Source organism: Macrosteles quadrilineatus, unplaced genomic scaffold (genome assembly GCF_028750875.1).
Source record: "Macrosteles quadrilineatus isolate MER2022 unplaced genomic scaffold, UCM_ALF_1.0 Scaffold_7__1_contigs__length_78375512, whole genome shotgun sequence".
Classification (NCBI taxonomy): Eukaryota; Metazoa; Arthropoda; class Insecta; order Hemiptera; family Cicadellidae; genus Macrosteles; species Macrosteles quadrilineatus.
The window spans coordinates 1,447,787-1,461,319 of record NW_026542600.1 but is presented as its reverse complement, the minus strand read 5'-3'; the positions used below and the strand labels follow the sequence as shown (position 1 = coordinate 1,461,319).

The 13,533-nt window shown below is 35.4% G+C and overlaps 1 protein-coding gene across 1 annotated transcript in view; it reads right to left on the bottom strand.

Annotated features, from left to right (window-relative positions):
* Positions 1–6,680, bottom strand: part of LOC128997854 (enhancer of polycomb homolog 1-like) — a 45,882-nt gene extending 39,202 nt beyond the window's left edge. The window contains exon 1 of the mRNA XM_054423623.1: positions 6,126–6,680. Within this exon, the coding sequence (XP_054279598.1) occupies positions 6,126–6,278 (153 nt within the window). The 5' untranslated portion in view covers positions 6,279–6,680. The remainder of the gene's footprint in view (positions 1–6,125) is intronic.
* Positions 6,681–13,533: the final 6,853 nt, after the last annotated feature.

Here is a 13,533-nt window from a genome sequence, read left to right as displayed (position 1 = left end):
CCATATGGTGTCGGACATAAATTATTCATCTGAATCGATCAAGAAGACTTAGTCTGGAGTATAGGACTACCTTGATTTAATCAGGAATTCAATACCTGGCCAGTAAAGTTTTAAATATAAACAGATGTAACAAAAAGGTGCACTGAACAAAAGGCATTCAAGAAAAAACTGAAGACCTATTTATTGGAAAGGGCCTATTACTCTCTGGATGAATTCTGGAAAGATGAAGACATGAAGCCTATAATGGTGTTAATTTACAATTACAAAGCTTCGCAAATTTGTGTTTTGCTGATCATCTAACACCTAAAAACAGATTTCTCCTCTTGTAGGCCTACTTCTTGCATTTCAACTATATTAATTCAGCCTATGCGCGATCGTAGAAGTTGTGAAGGATTTTATCATGGCCGCGGGAGTCAAAAATCATGTCCGTACGCAAACTTGAAAGATCTTCTTTGTCATGATCAAAGAAGACAAAAGTTTATGTCTACGCGCTTGCAAAAGATGTTGACTATTTCTCCGCGCCACAGAAGGATTTCATGATTCCGCCATGATCGGAGGAGACGAAGATGATGTCCCTGCGCTCGCCCGAGATGTTAACTATTTCTCCGCAGCCATAGGAGACATTCGTGATATCACCGTGATTGCAGAAAACGAAGATGATGTCTCTGCGCTCGCGCGAGATGTTAACTATTCCTCCGCAGCCATAGGAGACATTTGTGATATCACCGTGATCGCAGAAGACGAAGATGATGTCCCCGCAATCACACATAGAGTTGTCACAAATGATGAAGATGTAGGCCTACATGATCCCTCCGCGAACACGGCAGATGTCCGAGATATTACTGCGAGCCCGCAGAAAACGCCTACAATTTGACCACAATTACAGATTTTGTATCAAACGATTATATTAGGCCTAACTTATATAAATTATATATTTTAGCCCTAAACCTGGCAGTCATTTTACTCTGTAACTTAGAAAGCAAGGGCGGTTTAGGCGCCGCGCAAGAATTTTTTTAAACACTTTTTTTATCAAATAAATACGCCTAACCCAGGAAACATATTGTATTAACTTATATTTTTATCAGGAAATAAAGAAGGAATAGGCCTAATATAATTGATTATAATTGTGTAAGCTTAATTATTCTTTTAAATTTTCATCTTCGATGCTATTACCAAAGAACAAAAAAAGTTATCCTAGTAAACTTAAGGCTAGGAGAATACTAACTTATAAATTACCTAGGTTTTGTAGCACACTTCTCACCAATGTTCTAAAATTCAAGTTTTTTAAGTGCAAAATAATATGAAAAAAATATATACTAGGCCAAAGCTTAATTTCCTGTTAACAGGAACATTCATACTATCAAAGACTTTTTTTCCGATTCTGTCGATATTTATGTTTGCCTTTGGGATCCATATTCCTTAATATCTTCAAACTTTTAAACACATTTAAATTTTAAATTTCATTTAAAGTGATCTTGATTAGGCAAAAATAACATATTATTGATTAACCCTCCAAGTGTCCATAGTGATGGCATTAATGTCGGCCCATTTATTGCGCAATCGCAGGGTTTTGTTAAAATGTATCTTGGAAACTTAAAAACACTCTACCCCTACAGTAGAACCCCCCATATCCGGCCTTGGTTTTACCGGTCCTCTGTTTATACGGCCCCTTCCAGGAAGCCAATATCAAAATGTTTTTCTCACAGCCTACAGACGTTTAGATGCAAGCACTAGTCTTTGTGACTGCTCAAGTCATCAAATAAATTGTTCTCAATATTTATCTGTTTGTTTATACATTTTTTGCTGTGTCACTATACTAAGTTGAGCTAGTAGGCCTAATCTTTGATCAGTTGATTATTTCCAAAGTAGGGTTAGTACAGTACAGTATATTATTAATTTTGTATTTTACAAAATGGATAAAAATGTTGAGTTGAAATCACATTATGTGGTTGAAATGCATGTACCATTTAAGTCCTTATGATTTTCAAGTCCAATTTATAGTAATTTTTACCTTCATTAATAGTTTTTGTTGCCTGGAATCATAATATTTGTACGTTCTTCATTACTTAACGATTTTAACCTACAAATATTTTTTTCTTCTTACAAACATGTTTGTTTTTTTAAATAATCCCAGAACAGACTGGAATGATACTTTTCGCTGCATATATTGATTACCTATTGTTATAACTGGTATGAATTACCATTTTCATTGTAGGTTGGTTTATCCAGCCAAATCGTTATCCGGCCAGGGGCTTGGTCCCGCGGTGGCCGGTTATGAGGGGTTCTACTGTATGCTGTTTTATACAGTAGAGTCCCGCAAACTCGGCGTAATGTGAACTGAAAGGGTGCCGAGTTTGTGAAATGCCGGGTTATCAGGATCTAGGGTTAAAAGTATAACAATACTATTTTTAAGCTTATGAACCGCCTTTGTTATTAAAATTTATACACAAGTCAGTATTAAGTCATCAGATATAGTACAACAAATCCTTGGTACGAGTTGTGACTTGAGCTGGCCTGAGTCCATGTTTAACTCGGACTAAAAAATTACTTATTTTCTGAGCCAGGTGATGACCGAGTTATCCAGACTGCCGGGTTATCGAGAGCCGAGTTTGCGGGACTCTAGGTACTGTATATCATTTTGTTTGGGAAATTATGGGCTTCAATGTAATATATAAAACATTACCTACAAAAAAAGTTTTCTACGATTTTTGTGGGGTTAACATTTCTCAAAAATTATAAAATAAATTTAAAAACTTTATGTTTGCGCTCAATAAATTTTTATAATTTTAGGTCTACAAATATTTTAAAATAGGCCTAACCACCTTTGTTCTAAATTGTATGAGGATTCCAAGAATATACCGGTAATAATAAAAGGAAGTAGGTAGGTTTGCAAATAAATAAGTTATAGGTGAAAAACAGATTTTATACATTTAGCGTTAGCTAAGAATGCATATATCCTAACCATAGCTAGGAATCTGGCGGATAACTTACATTAATAGCCTAGACCTACTTCTTCAGGATTATCAACCAGCCCTTCAAAATCACTTAAATATTCTTATAATGCACCACATACCTATATCACTACATTTTATTTTTAACACTAAAACAACAATAAACGTAATAAAACACATCAGTCATCGGTGCTAGGTTAACCAAGTTGTCACGTCATCTGTCTGCTACAATATTTTCGGAACTAAAATGAAAAATGTCTAGAAACAGACATCAGGAGAAAGCTTAGAATCTGCTGAAAGCAACAATACCAATCTCGATCCAGTTCAATCTGATTCATTCAGTCCCAGAGCCTTCGCCGTAAACGATGTTTGTGTGTCGCAAAAGCGACACATAACACCACGGCGGGTGTGTTGAGCGTCGATTACGCGACGCTTAACACTCGGAGGGTGAAGTTGATTTTTATGATTAGGCTAAACTTACTTGACCTATCAACAAAACATTTGATCATCCTTTAAGTTACAGGTAGGCCTATTCTTAGGTAAAAAACAAGAATGTTTGTCCATATAAGTTACATACTGTAACTTAAGTTATATTTTGTCTTGTTTTTATTTCTGGGTTGAACTTAGGCCTATACTTATAACCTCATTGCTGACTCTGTCATAAGCATGTAGGCTAGACTACTTGTTAGGTAAGATACCGTACCTTGCAAATTATTAGGCCTACAGTTTAAAAAATTTTCCAATTTCTGATTAGATCAATAATGCAAAGTTTATAGGCAGATGCTACGCGTATGGTAACCGGACGTGGGGTGTCCAGCAGTTAGGCCTACTGTCATTAGGGTACTGTAACCTAACCTAACTAACCAAACTTGCTGATAGGCTAATGAAAAAAATTAATGAAGGTTAAATTCTGTTCATAAAATAAAATTATAAATGCCTCAAATTCTAACAAAAGATGTAGCCTAACTTACAGTTATTAAGAAATGGCATTCTAAACAAAATCTTTGACAAAAAGTTGGAGTCACTGATAAGATTCGATCTAGACCTAGGCATAGCCTAGTTAGGCCTACCTCTTGTTCATCAGCCGACTACTCTATCCACTACACCACGAACACCCGCTGTACATCACATCGTATCTTTGTGGTAATAGTGTCCCGGGCCCCTACAACCCGGTGACGTCAACGTATCCTCTGAGAAGTTTATATATCTAATTTAACGATTAGGCCTAGGCCTAATAACAAAAATTATAAAACAGTGCAGAAAAGATCTTAGGCCTACTTTTGCCTATTATTTAGACCTATATCGGTTAATAAACACAGGTTCCCTGCGCAGCTGTAAGTTAACTTACCCAGTTGAAGTTAAATTAGGCCTAAATTACCTATGTTATTAGGCCTGTTTATTTTGTAGATTGCAATATAATTTTTCGATGTGGAAAAGCGATTTAACTTAAAGGGAATAAGGCAAATACTTACCTTATTTACACTGGGATATGATGTAATTTTTATATGTCTAATTACAGTATTTTGAACGCTGAATCCAAAAATACAATCAGTTTTGGTCGGAGAGATTCCTAAGTGGCAGTAGCGGCCATAAAACGAAGGTTAGGATTACGAATCTAACAAGGATAATTGAGCGGTACTGAAGGTAATCAGTAATGGTACTGACTGTAATATGGCGTGGTCAGGACGGGTCCGTACCATTGTCCGTACTGAGTGAAGAGTGAGGAGTGAGAACTGAGTGAGAAGAGCAAACAACTGTTTATACTTGATCTAATGCGGAATGAAATCAAATCAATTTGTTTTGAAACCAAATGATCAGTTCATCAGTTCTTATTTAGGCATGTGAGGAAGGTAGGTCGGGTTTTATGCGGATTCGTGACTGTATTAAGTGTTTTGAAGTGAGGTTAGATTAGGAAGGTAAAGGTTAGATTATAATGAACCGATTCATTAATTTATGCAGCTTCGAGACTTTTTTGCACAATTAAATAGTGGGTGAAACACAATGAAATAACGATATCAAAAATGCCCCAGCAAAAAAAAACCACTTATCGTTCAATTTTATGTTTGAATGACACCTCGGACAATTCGTTTCGTTATTTACAACCCCGTGCTTAATTAAAAAACTTTTAAGTTATGCCTAATTTCATTATCATCAAACACAACTGTTTCATAAAAATTTTGGTCACACGCATTGCAAATATCAGCCATTACTAATTTCTAAATCGGCAACAATAATTAAACTTACTTGATAATTAATAAGTTGCTATTGCAGATGTTATTAATCTGGATCTATTTTCTGGGCGCATTTTAGCGTAATAATCCATTGGTTGGTTAGCAAACTACATTACAGCAATTCAGTAGCAGTGACAGTTGACAGTATCAATTTGGCAATGGTGATGCGGTCGTGTTATTGTATAGACTAAAAATCCTAGCGTTTTACAAAAATGAAATTACATTTATTGATTAATGATAAATGTTGATTTTATTAATAGTTCATGTAAGCCTAAGTTATTGTTTTTGTGTAGGCCTAATTGTATTCTCGGAACGTCTTAGAAGTCCGTCTGCTTTTAGAAATTGAATCATTTTAAAATGTTATTCTGATTTTTACATGTCGTGTGTTGGGTTTGTCTGTTTAGTATCGAATGTAAACAACTGTCAGCTGTTTCCACTCCACAAACCTTCCACCCCTTTTAGTGTTAGTCGCCACTAGAACTTGGACTCGTCCATACCACAAATGTGTTAATAAATCAACAAAACTGAAGCTTAATATTAATTATATAACTGTACGGCCACTTAGGAATTTCTCCGCCCAAATTTTTGGATTCAGCGTTAAAAATACTGTAAGTAGAAATATAAAAATTATATCAAATCCCAGTGTAAATATGGTAAATAATTACCGGGAATAAAATTATTAAGAGTATTTAGAAGTAGCGAGGGATAGGCCTCGAGTTTCAAAAACTAACCTATAAACCACAACTTTGGAGGATTACGGCTGCTAATATTAAATGAGTAGTGTACTGAGATGTAAATATGAAGGCTATGACATTAATCTATACTTTTCTTTAGCATTCATTGGCACTTAATGGGTTTGAATAGTATATAAAGCTCACTCTTATGAGCCTAGGAATTGGGCAAGATGGAGGCTAAATGCTTAGGATGTAAGTTCATAACTTACACATTCTTCCTCCTTTTTCATTCCACTGGGCATTTGAGGTACTGCCCGATTTATAGCTGAATATTCTGGAAGATCGGGCAGTTCTTCAGACATATAAATTGGCATCGGTTTTGAGGCCTCAAGGGGCCTAGCCCTGAACGAGAGCTTACTCATGTTGACAATAACATTGGCTTCACTAAACACTATAAAATTAGGCCCAGTGAAGGACGGGGGCTAAAAGCCCTTCCGAACTCAAAAACAAATATTCTAAATATTTTCCATTATAACTGGGATCTTGCACTGTCACCATAAAAAAACAATTATGTCTAACAATTTTATTGTAAAATAATGTCTTCCGTTTGAAGCAGCCATTATGGCGTTTCAATCCTCACTACACTGTAAGGCGCGGGAACAAGATTAATGAAAATATGTATTTCTTCCACACCACTCATTGAAATATGCATTCATATCAATTTCTGAACACTTAACAAGATGTAGTACAAGCTTTAAATTAAAATAAATTAAAAGTTATAACGATAAAACTTGATTCTACTCCATTCACACGTGTGCTGCTAAATTATTTTATTCTTTTTCTCATTCATTATCATGGCTGGCATACAAAATGGGACTCTTGTTCAGTATGCCAACTGGATCGAATGAACAATCTTTGTTGGCCAAATAGCTCACATACTATATCTTATGTATTATTTATACTATTCAATACATATTTTGTTCTATTTATATTTTGCTATTTAATGGGACATAATTAAACAGCACTTGATGTTCTGGTGTTTTAATCTTCAATTCACAGGATGGGTTATTTTTTCGATAAGAAAGATTTCATCTTTCGCTATATAGTTACAATACTTAATAATTAATTGTTTGTAGATAATAGTTATTGTATGTTAAAAGTTTGATAATTTCATAAAAATGTATTGCTGCTTCATATTTTTATATAGTTTTAGTCTTCTCAATGTTTTACACAAAGAGGTGCTGAAAAAACCAAATCAATATCGTAAACATATTACGTAACGCTCTAAAAGATGGGGGGGGGGGGTTCTACTTAGCGTCACGCAGCGTTACAGGGTGTAATATATGACATGCAGATTTTCATGACAAAGTAATAAAATCCGTAAACGTGATTACATGGCCATTAGTGCAGTCTGTGTCTGTATGTACGGTACGACGTTAACATGGATTAGTTAACTAACATGTTATAAATTCTCTTGAATGATGCGCAAGTAGACCTTATAGCGTATCCTAAATTCTGATTCTGTTGGTAACGTTTATAATGTGGTGACTAGGGTTTCACTTTTATTTAGGGTAGATTGTACCGTAGGGTTTGTATATGCATTAAATCGGTGCATTTAGTGAATGTTTTTTTTTACCAATTTAATAACAAGTTACAAATGGTAAACAGCAAAACGTCCTCTACATGAACCGGAAAGACCCCATTTTAAAATTGTGTTTTTCTGACCCATTATGAGGATACTTCTATGAGAGCGTTTAATGTAAGATGCAATTATGCCGTTTATGTATATTCTGTTTGTCTTCACTGACTTTGGTGCCAAAAACAGGGTCGAATTACTGAAAACGTTATACTGACCGAAATTAGAGGGGCGATCCCATGACGTCATGTATTGATGGTCCAATCCGGTTCCCATATTCTACAAATTACTTACTTAGGCCTACTTACTTCCGTCGTTTTCCCCACGATCCTTCAATCGGAGAGTCGTCATCAGTATTCTTCCATTGAATTTCTGGGTCTGTTTATGTTTTTTGGTATGATATGGGGTCTGTGTCGTAATTGTCTGCCAGTCTCAGTAGCTGTCAAACTGTCCAAATTGGTTACTTTTTGTCATAAGTTTAAAATAAATATAACTTTTTTGACGAGCTATTTGTAAGAAAAATGAAAACAAGTTAAACATTAACAAAAAATAGGTCAACGAAACTAAAAAAAAAAAAAAAAAAACACAGCCAAGTTTCATTCTGCAAAGGTTGTTGAAGTAAGGTTACCTTTTGAATTACGGTTTACGGCTCATTAAAGGCTTTTGACTCATAAACAACTGACGAATCGACCTTTTGATGCCTTTTGATGCACGGGTTGCGGCTCAGCAAAAGGCTGTTGACTCCTGAACAACCAACGAGTCGACCTTTTGAATTACGGTTTTGAGCCACCGGCACCACTAGACGGGCGTTTTGAGCCCCCGGCACCGTCGGACGGGCGTGTTGAGCCCGCGGGTTACCTGATGGGCGTGTTGAGCCCCGGGTTACCTGATGGGCGTCTTGAGCCACATTTACCACTGGACGGGCGTGTTGACCCCCCGGCACCGTTGGACGGGCATGTTGAGCCCCCAGCATCCCCGCATGGGCGTGTTGAGCCCGCGGGTACCACTGAACAGGTCGTGCCGAGCCCCCGACACCCTCGTATGGACGTGTTGAGCCCGCGGGTCCGTAGTTGTAGGTGTAGGGGAGGACTTATGTAGTCCCCCACCACCTTAAAAGCGTATACATAGGTATACGTTGAGTATTGATGGAGTTTACGTCAGACTGCAGACCAAGTAGACTGCATAGAGAGTGCTAACTTCTGAGCAAGTGACGCCAGAACCGTCTCCAGTGGAGAGCAGCAGCTAGGGGCCGAGGATTCCGGGGTGAAGGTACCAAGGATCTAGACCGCGGACCCACACTGATATCTTGTAGGAGTGTCGTAGACCACAGGGCCAGTAAGGACGTACGCAAGGACTGATCCAACCTCTGCCAAACCCTGAACACGAGCCCGGGAGACACTGCCTGGTAGGAGGAATACAGACCCAGGATCAAGACTGTATATAAAATTGAATATATAGAAACCGTTGTGTTAGAATAAGGAAAACACTGAATAAATGAAAGTGTAAGATACCCAGTCTTTTACTTTTCGACCCTTACCACCCTTGATAAGGCCTAGTGTTCTGGAGGAAACTTCCTCACCGCTCTTTCATATTAGTTATAAAAACAAAAGTAGTGGTGAACCCAGAAAGATACCCCACTTTAGACACGTTTTTCCCATGTTATTCTTATGGGGATTATTTTTGGCCACCAAATCTAAAATCCTGATCTTTGCCTAAATATCCCTATAAAATTGTCAAACCTTATTTCTTAGTTATTCCCCATAAATATATTCGATATTAAGCAAAAATAAAAAAAAAACTAATTATTTCATTTATTGACCCATGCATGTGTATATGTATAGTAGTGTAAAAACGCTATTCACTGCAGGATGAGGCGGAGCAACCCTAAGTTGTACCATAGCACCCTATCATGTGTACAGTTTATTGTGTATCTGTTTTGGTTTAAATATATATATTTCTATGTAATAACACTATTCAATGAACCAGGAGCACGTGCACCCCTCCAACTGTCCCATAGTATAGTAGTGTAAAAACGCTATTCACTGGAGGAGCAAGAGCAACCCCCAATTGTACCATAGCACCCCACCATGTGTACAGTTTATTGTGTATCTGTTTTGGTTTTAATATATATATTTCTATGTAATAACACTATTCAATGAACCAGGAGCAACACCGTGTTGAATTTCAATAATCAGATTGTTGCTGCCGTTTTTTTTTATTTGAGGTGCGGCATTTTTGGGCCAACTCCCCCCCCCCTCCCCCCTCACCATTCCCCTCTGCCCCACGCACAATTGCAAGTACATCTACCATTCCCCTTTCCAGTTGATATATTATATTTCTATTTCAAAATCATGTATGTGCGAACTCGGCTCATAGCGTGGGTGTGCTCCCGGTCGCGGGCATGCTCCTGCTTCTTGCCTCTAGTGGTGATGTTGTGAAAACGTCACTCACTTGGGCTTGCTCCTTGCTTTTTTTTGTCTCTAGTGATCTAGTCTTGGATCTGTTGAAGTAATTTTTAAAAATTTTAAATTTCTAGCTGAAAATTTAGAAAATTTCCAAAATTTTGAAATTTTCGAAAAGTCTATAAATAGAAGTGACATTCGGGTGATATTTCATTCTGGACCATGAGGCCCACCTGTCAACACTGCTCCGTGTCGCTCTCCACCAAAAGTAACCTGATTCGCCACTACAAGGTAATTCATCAAATGAAGGTATGTAAAGTTTGTAATTTAATCTGTGATAGTAACATATTGCTCTAAAATCACATATATTACAAAGTCACAAGAGTTGTAGTTTTTGTAAGAAAAATATTGTTGGACATTTTAGAAGACATGTCAATTCTTGTATCAAATGTCCATACACAATGATTAAATTTGTTGGTGAATCGATTAGAGCTGACCTTGAAAATACTCTGAAGTCTTGTCCTCTTCCGATAAAATGGACGTTAGTTAGGAGAATCAAATTTATAAAATATTCAATGGATCAAAATGGAAAATTAGTTAATGAGAAAGATTGTATTGCGGATTTTAGAAGCCTTACTATCTTAACTATTGAGAAGAGAGATTTAAAGCCTCAAATTGAAAATGCACTTTTAAAGATTGATGCTTCCATACACAAATATCAAGCCCAAGGCAGTGGATGGATATATGACCATACTAAATATTGGCAGTTGCATGTTTACAAGTATAAGCCCCTAACTCCAAAGTCATATATTCCCACGCCAAAAAGTATTCAATCAAAACATGCAGTTCTAAATATAAAAAATTCAGACAATAAATGTTTTCTTTGGTCGATTTTAACAGCTTTATACCCAAGGAACTTTAATGAACATGCTGAAAGGGTCTCAAACTATACACCCTATGAAAATCAGTTGAATATGACAAACATAAAGTATCCTGTGAAAATATCTGATATAGATCAATTTGAAACACAGAATAATATAAGTGTTAATGTATTTGGAGTTGAAGACCAGAAATGTATATATCCATTAAGAACGACTAAACTAAATAGTAATACTCACATAGATTTATTATTATTACAAGAAGGTCGTAAATCACATTATTGTTTAATTCGTGATTTTGATAGGTTAATGTTCCACTCTACAAAACATGTCCATAAGCAGCATTTTTGCAAGTTGTGTTTGCAACATTTTTACACTAATGATATATTAGAACGTCACACAACATATTGTAAAAACTTTGATGCTCAACGAGTGGAAATGTCTAAACAAGATACATTACAATTTAAAAATTATAAATATCAACTTAAAGCCCCATATGTTATTTATGCAGATTTTGAATGCTTTATAAACTCTAATATACATATTCCATCGGGATTTGCATTTGTCGTAGTAAAAGATTCAAAAATTATTTCTGAAGAGTTGTACAGTGGCACAAATGTTATGGATGTGTTTTTTGAAAGATTATTTCAGACTTATGATTATATTAAAAATCAAATGGCAATATATATTCCTCTTCAAATGACCCCTGAGCAAGAGGTATCTTTCCAAAACTCAACACACTGTCATATTTGTGAAAAGCCCCTATATTTTGATCGGGTGAGAGATCATTGCCATTCTTCTGGCCAATACCGTGGAGCTGCCCACAATGATTGTATTTTAAATTATAAAGTAACAAAGAAAATCCCAGTATTCTTCCATAACTTGAAAACTTACGATGGACATTTAATAATGCAACATTTGGGAAAATTTAATAATCGTAAAATTAATTGTATAGCTAAAGATATGGAAAAATATATATCATTCTCTGTTGATGATTTAGTATTTTTAGATTCATACAACTTTCTGTCCCTTCCATTATATAAATTGGCTTCCAATTTGAACACATTTAGATTCATACAAAATCCACTACTACAACGTAAAGGTGTATATCCCTATGAATATATGACGGGACCAGATAAGTTCGCAGAGTCTCTACCCCCAATTGAAACATTTTACAGTTCTATAACTAAAGAACATATCTCTCCCAATGAATATGAACATGCTAAAAATGTATGGACCCTTTTTAATATAAATAATTTACAAGAATATCATGATTTATATCTTAAAACAGATGTATTGCTACTGGCTGATGTGTTCGAGACATTTAGAGACCTATGTTTAAAGGATTACAAACTTGACCCCGTACATATGTATTCACTCCCTGGACTAACATGGGAGGCCTGTCTTAGAATAACAGGAATAAAATTACAATTATTCAAAGATATTGACATGCATTTGTTCATAGAAAGTGCGATTCGAGGAGGAGTCAGTATGATTTCTACACGTTACGCTAAAGCAAATAATAGATATATGGGACACTATGATCCCAATCAAGAGAGTGTCTATTTAATATATTTAGATTGTAACTCGCTATACTCCACAGCTATGTGCGAGCCACTGCCTGTGGATGAATTCCGTTGGACTAATGAGATGGACTACAAATATAATCAAAATGATGAGTTTAGATACATTTTAGAAGTTGATTTAAAATATGATAAAAGCTTACATGATTTACATAATGACTATCCATTAGCACCAGAGAAAATGAATGGCAAATTAATACCAAATTTAAATGACAAAACTAAATATATTTTACATCATAAAGCATTACAAAAATATGAGGAATTGGGTTTGATTGTTACAAAATACCATAGAATTTTAAAATTTAGACAATCAAAATGGCTTGCACCCTATATTAATTTTAATATTGAAAAACGAAAATGGGCTAAAAATGATTTCGAAAAAGACTTTTATAAATTGTTAAATAATAGTCTCTTTGGTTGAACAATTATGAATCAACGAAAGTTTCGTGATATATATCTCAAGGATGAGTCACTATTAACAAAATATGTCACTAATCCAAGATTTGATTGTAGTAAAAAGTTTGATAACAATTTACATGCTATACATTTAAATAAATTGGTTGTAAAGTTTAATAAACCAATATATTTAGGAATGACCATTTTGGATATAAGTAAAGTAATAATGTATGATTTCCACTATAATTATATGTCAAAATTTAAGAATAAAAGATTTCTAATGACAGATACAGATTCTTTAATGTATGCTATAGTTACAGAGGACTTTTACAAGGAAATAGAATGTGACTTACACTATTTTGATACCTCTGGATATAGTAAAGACCATTTCTTATACTCTGATAAAAATAAAAAAGTCACTGGAAAGTTTAAAGACGAATTAGATGGTCATATTATGTATGAATATTGCGGTTTAAGACCAAAGTTATATTCTTATATTCCTCTAAAATGGTTATATGAAGAAGACAAGCAAGCTTTAGAGGTGAAGAAAGCTAAAGGAGCTGATGGTGCTACAGTTAAACATCTCCTCAGACATCAACATTATTTGAACTGTCTTGCAACTGGGCAAGATTACTATGAGAATGTGACAAGAATTAAATCTACAAATCATCATATTCAAACCTTGACCATGAACAAGAAAGTACTATCTTTTGATGACGACAAGAGGTTTATTCTGGAAGATGGCATCAATACTCTTGCGTTTGGTCATTATAAAATCGATG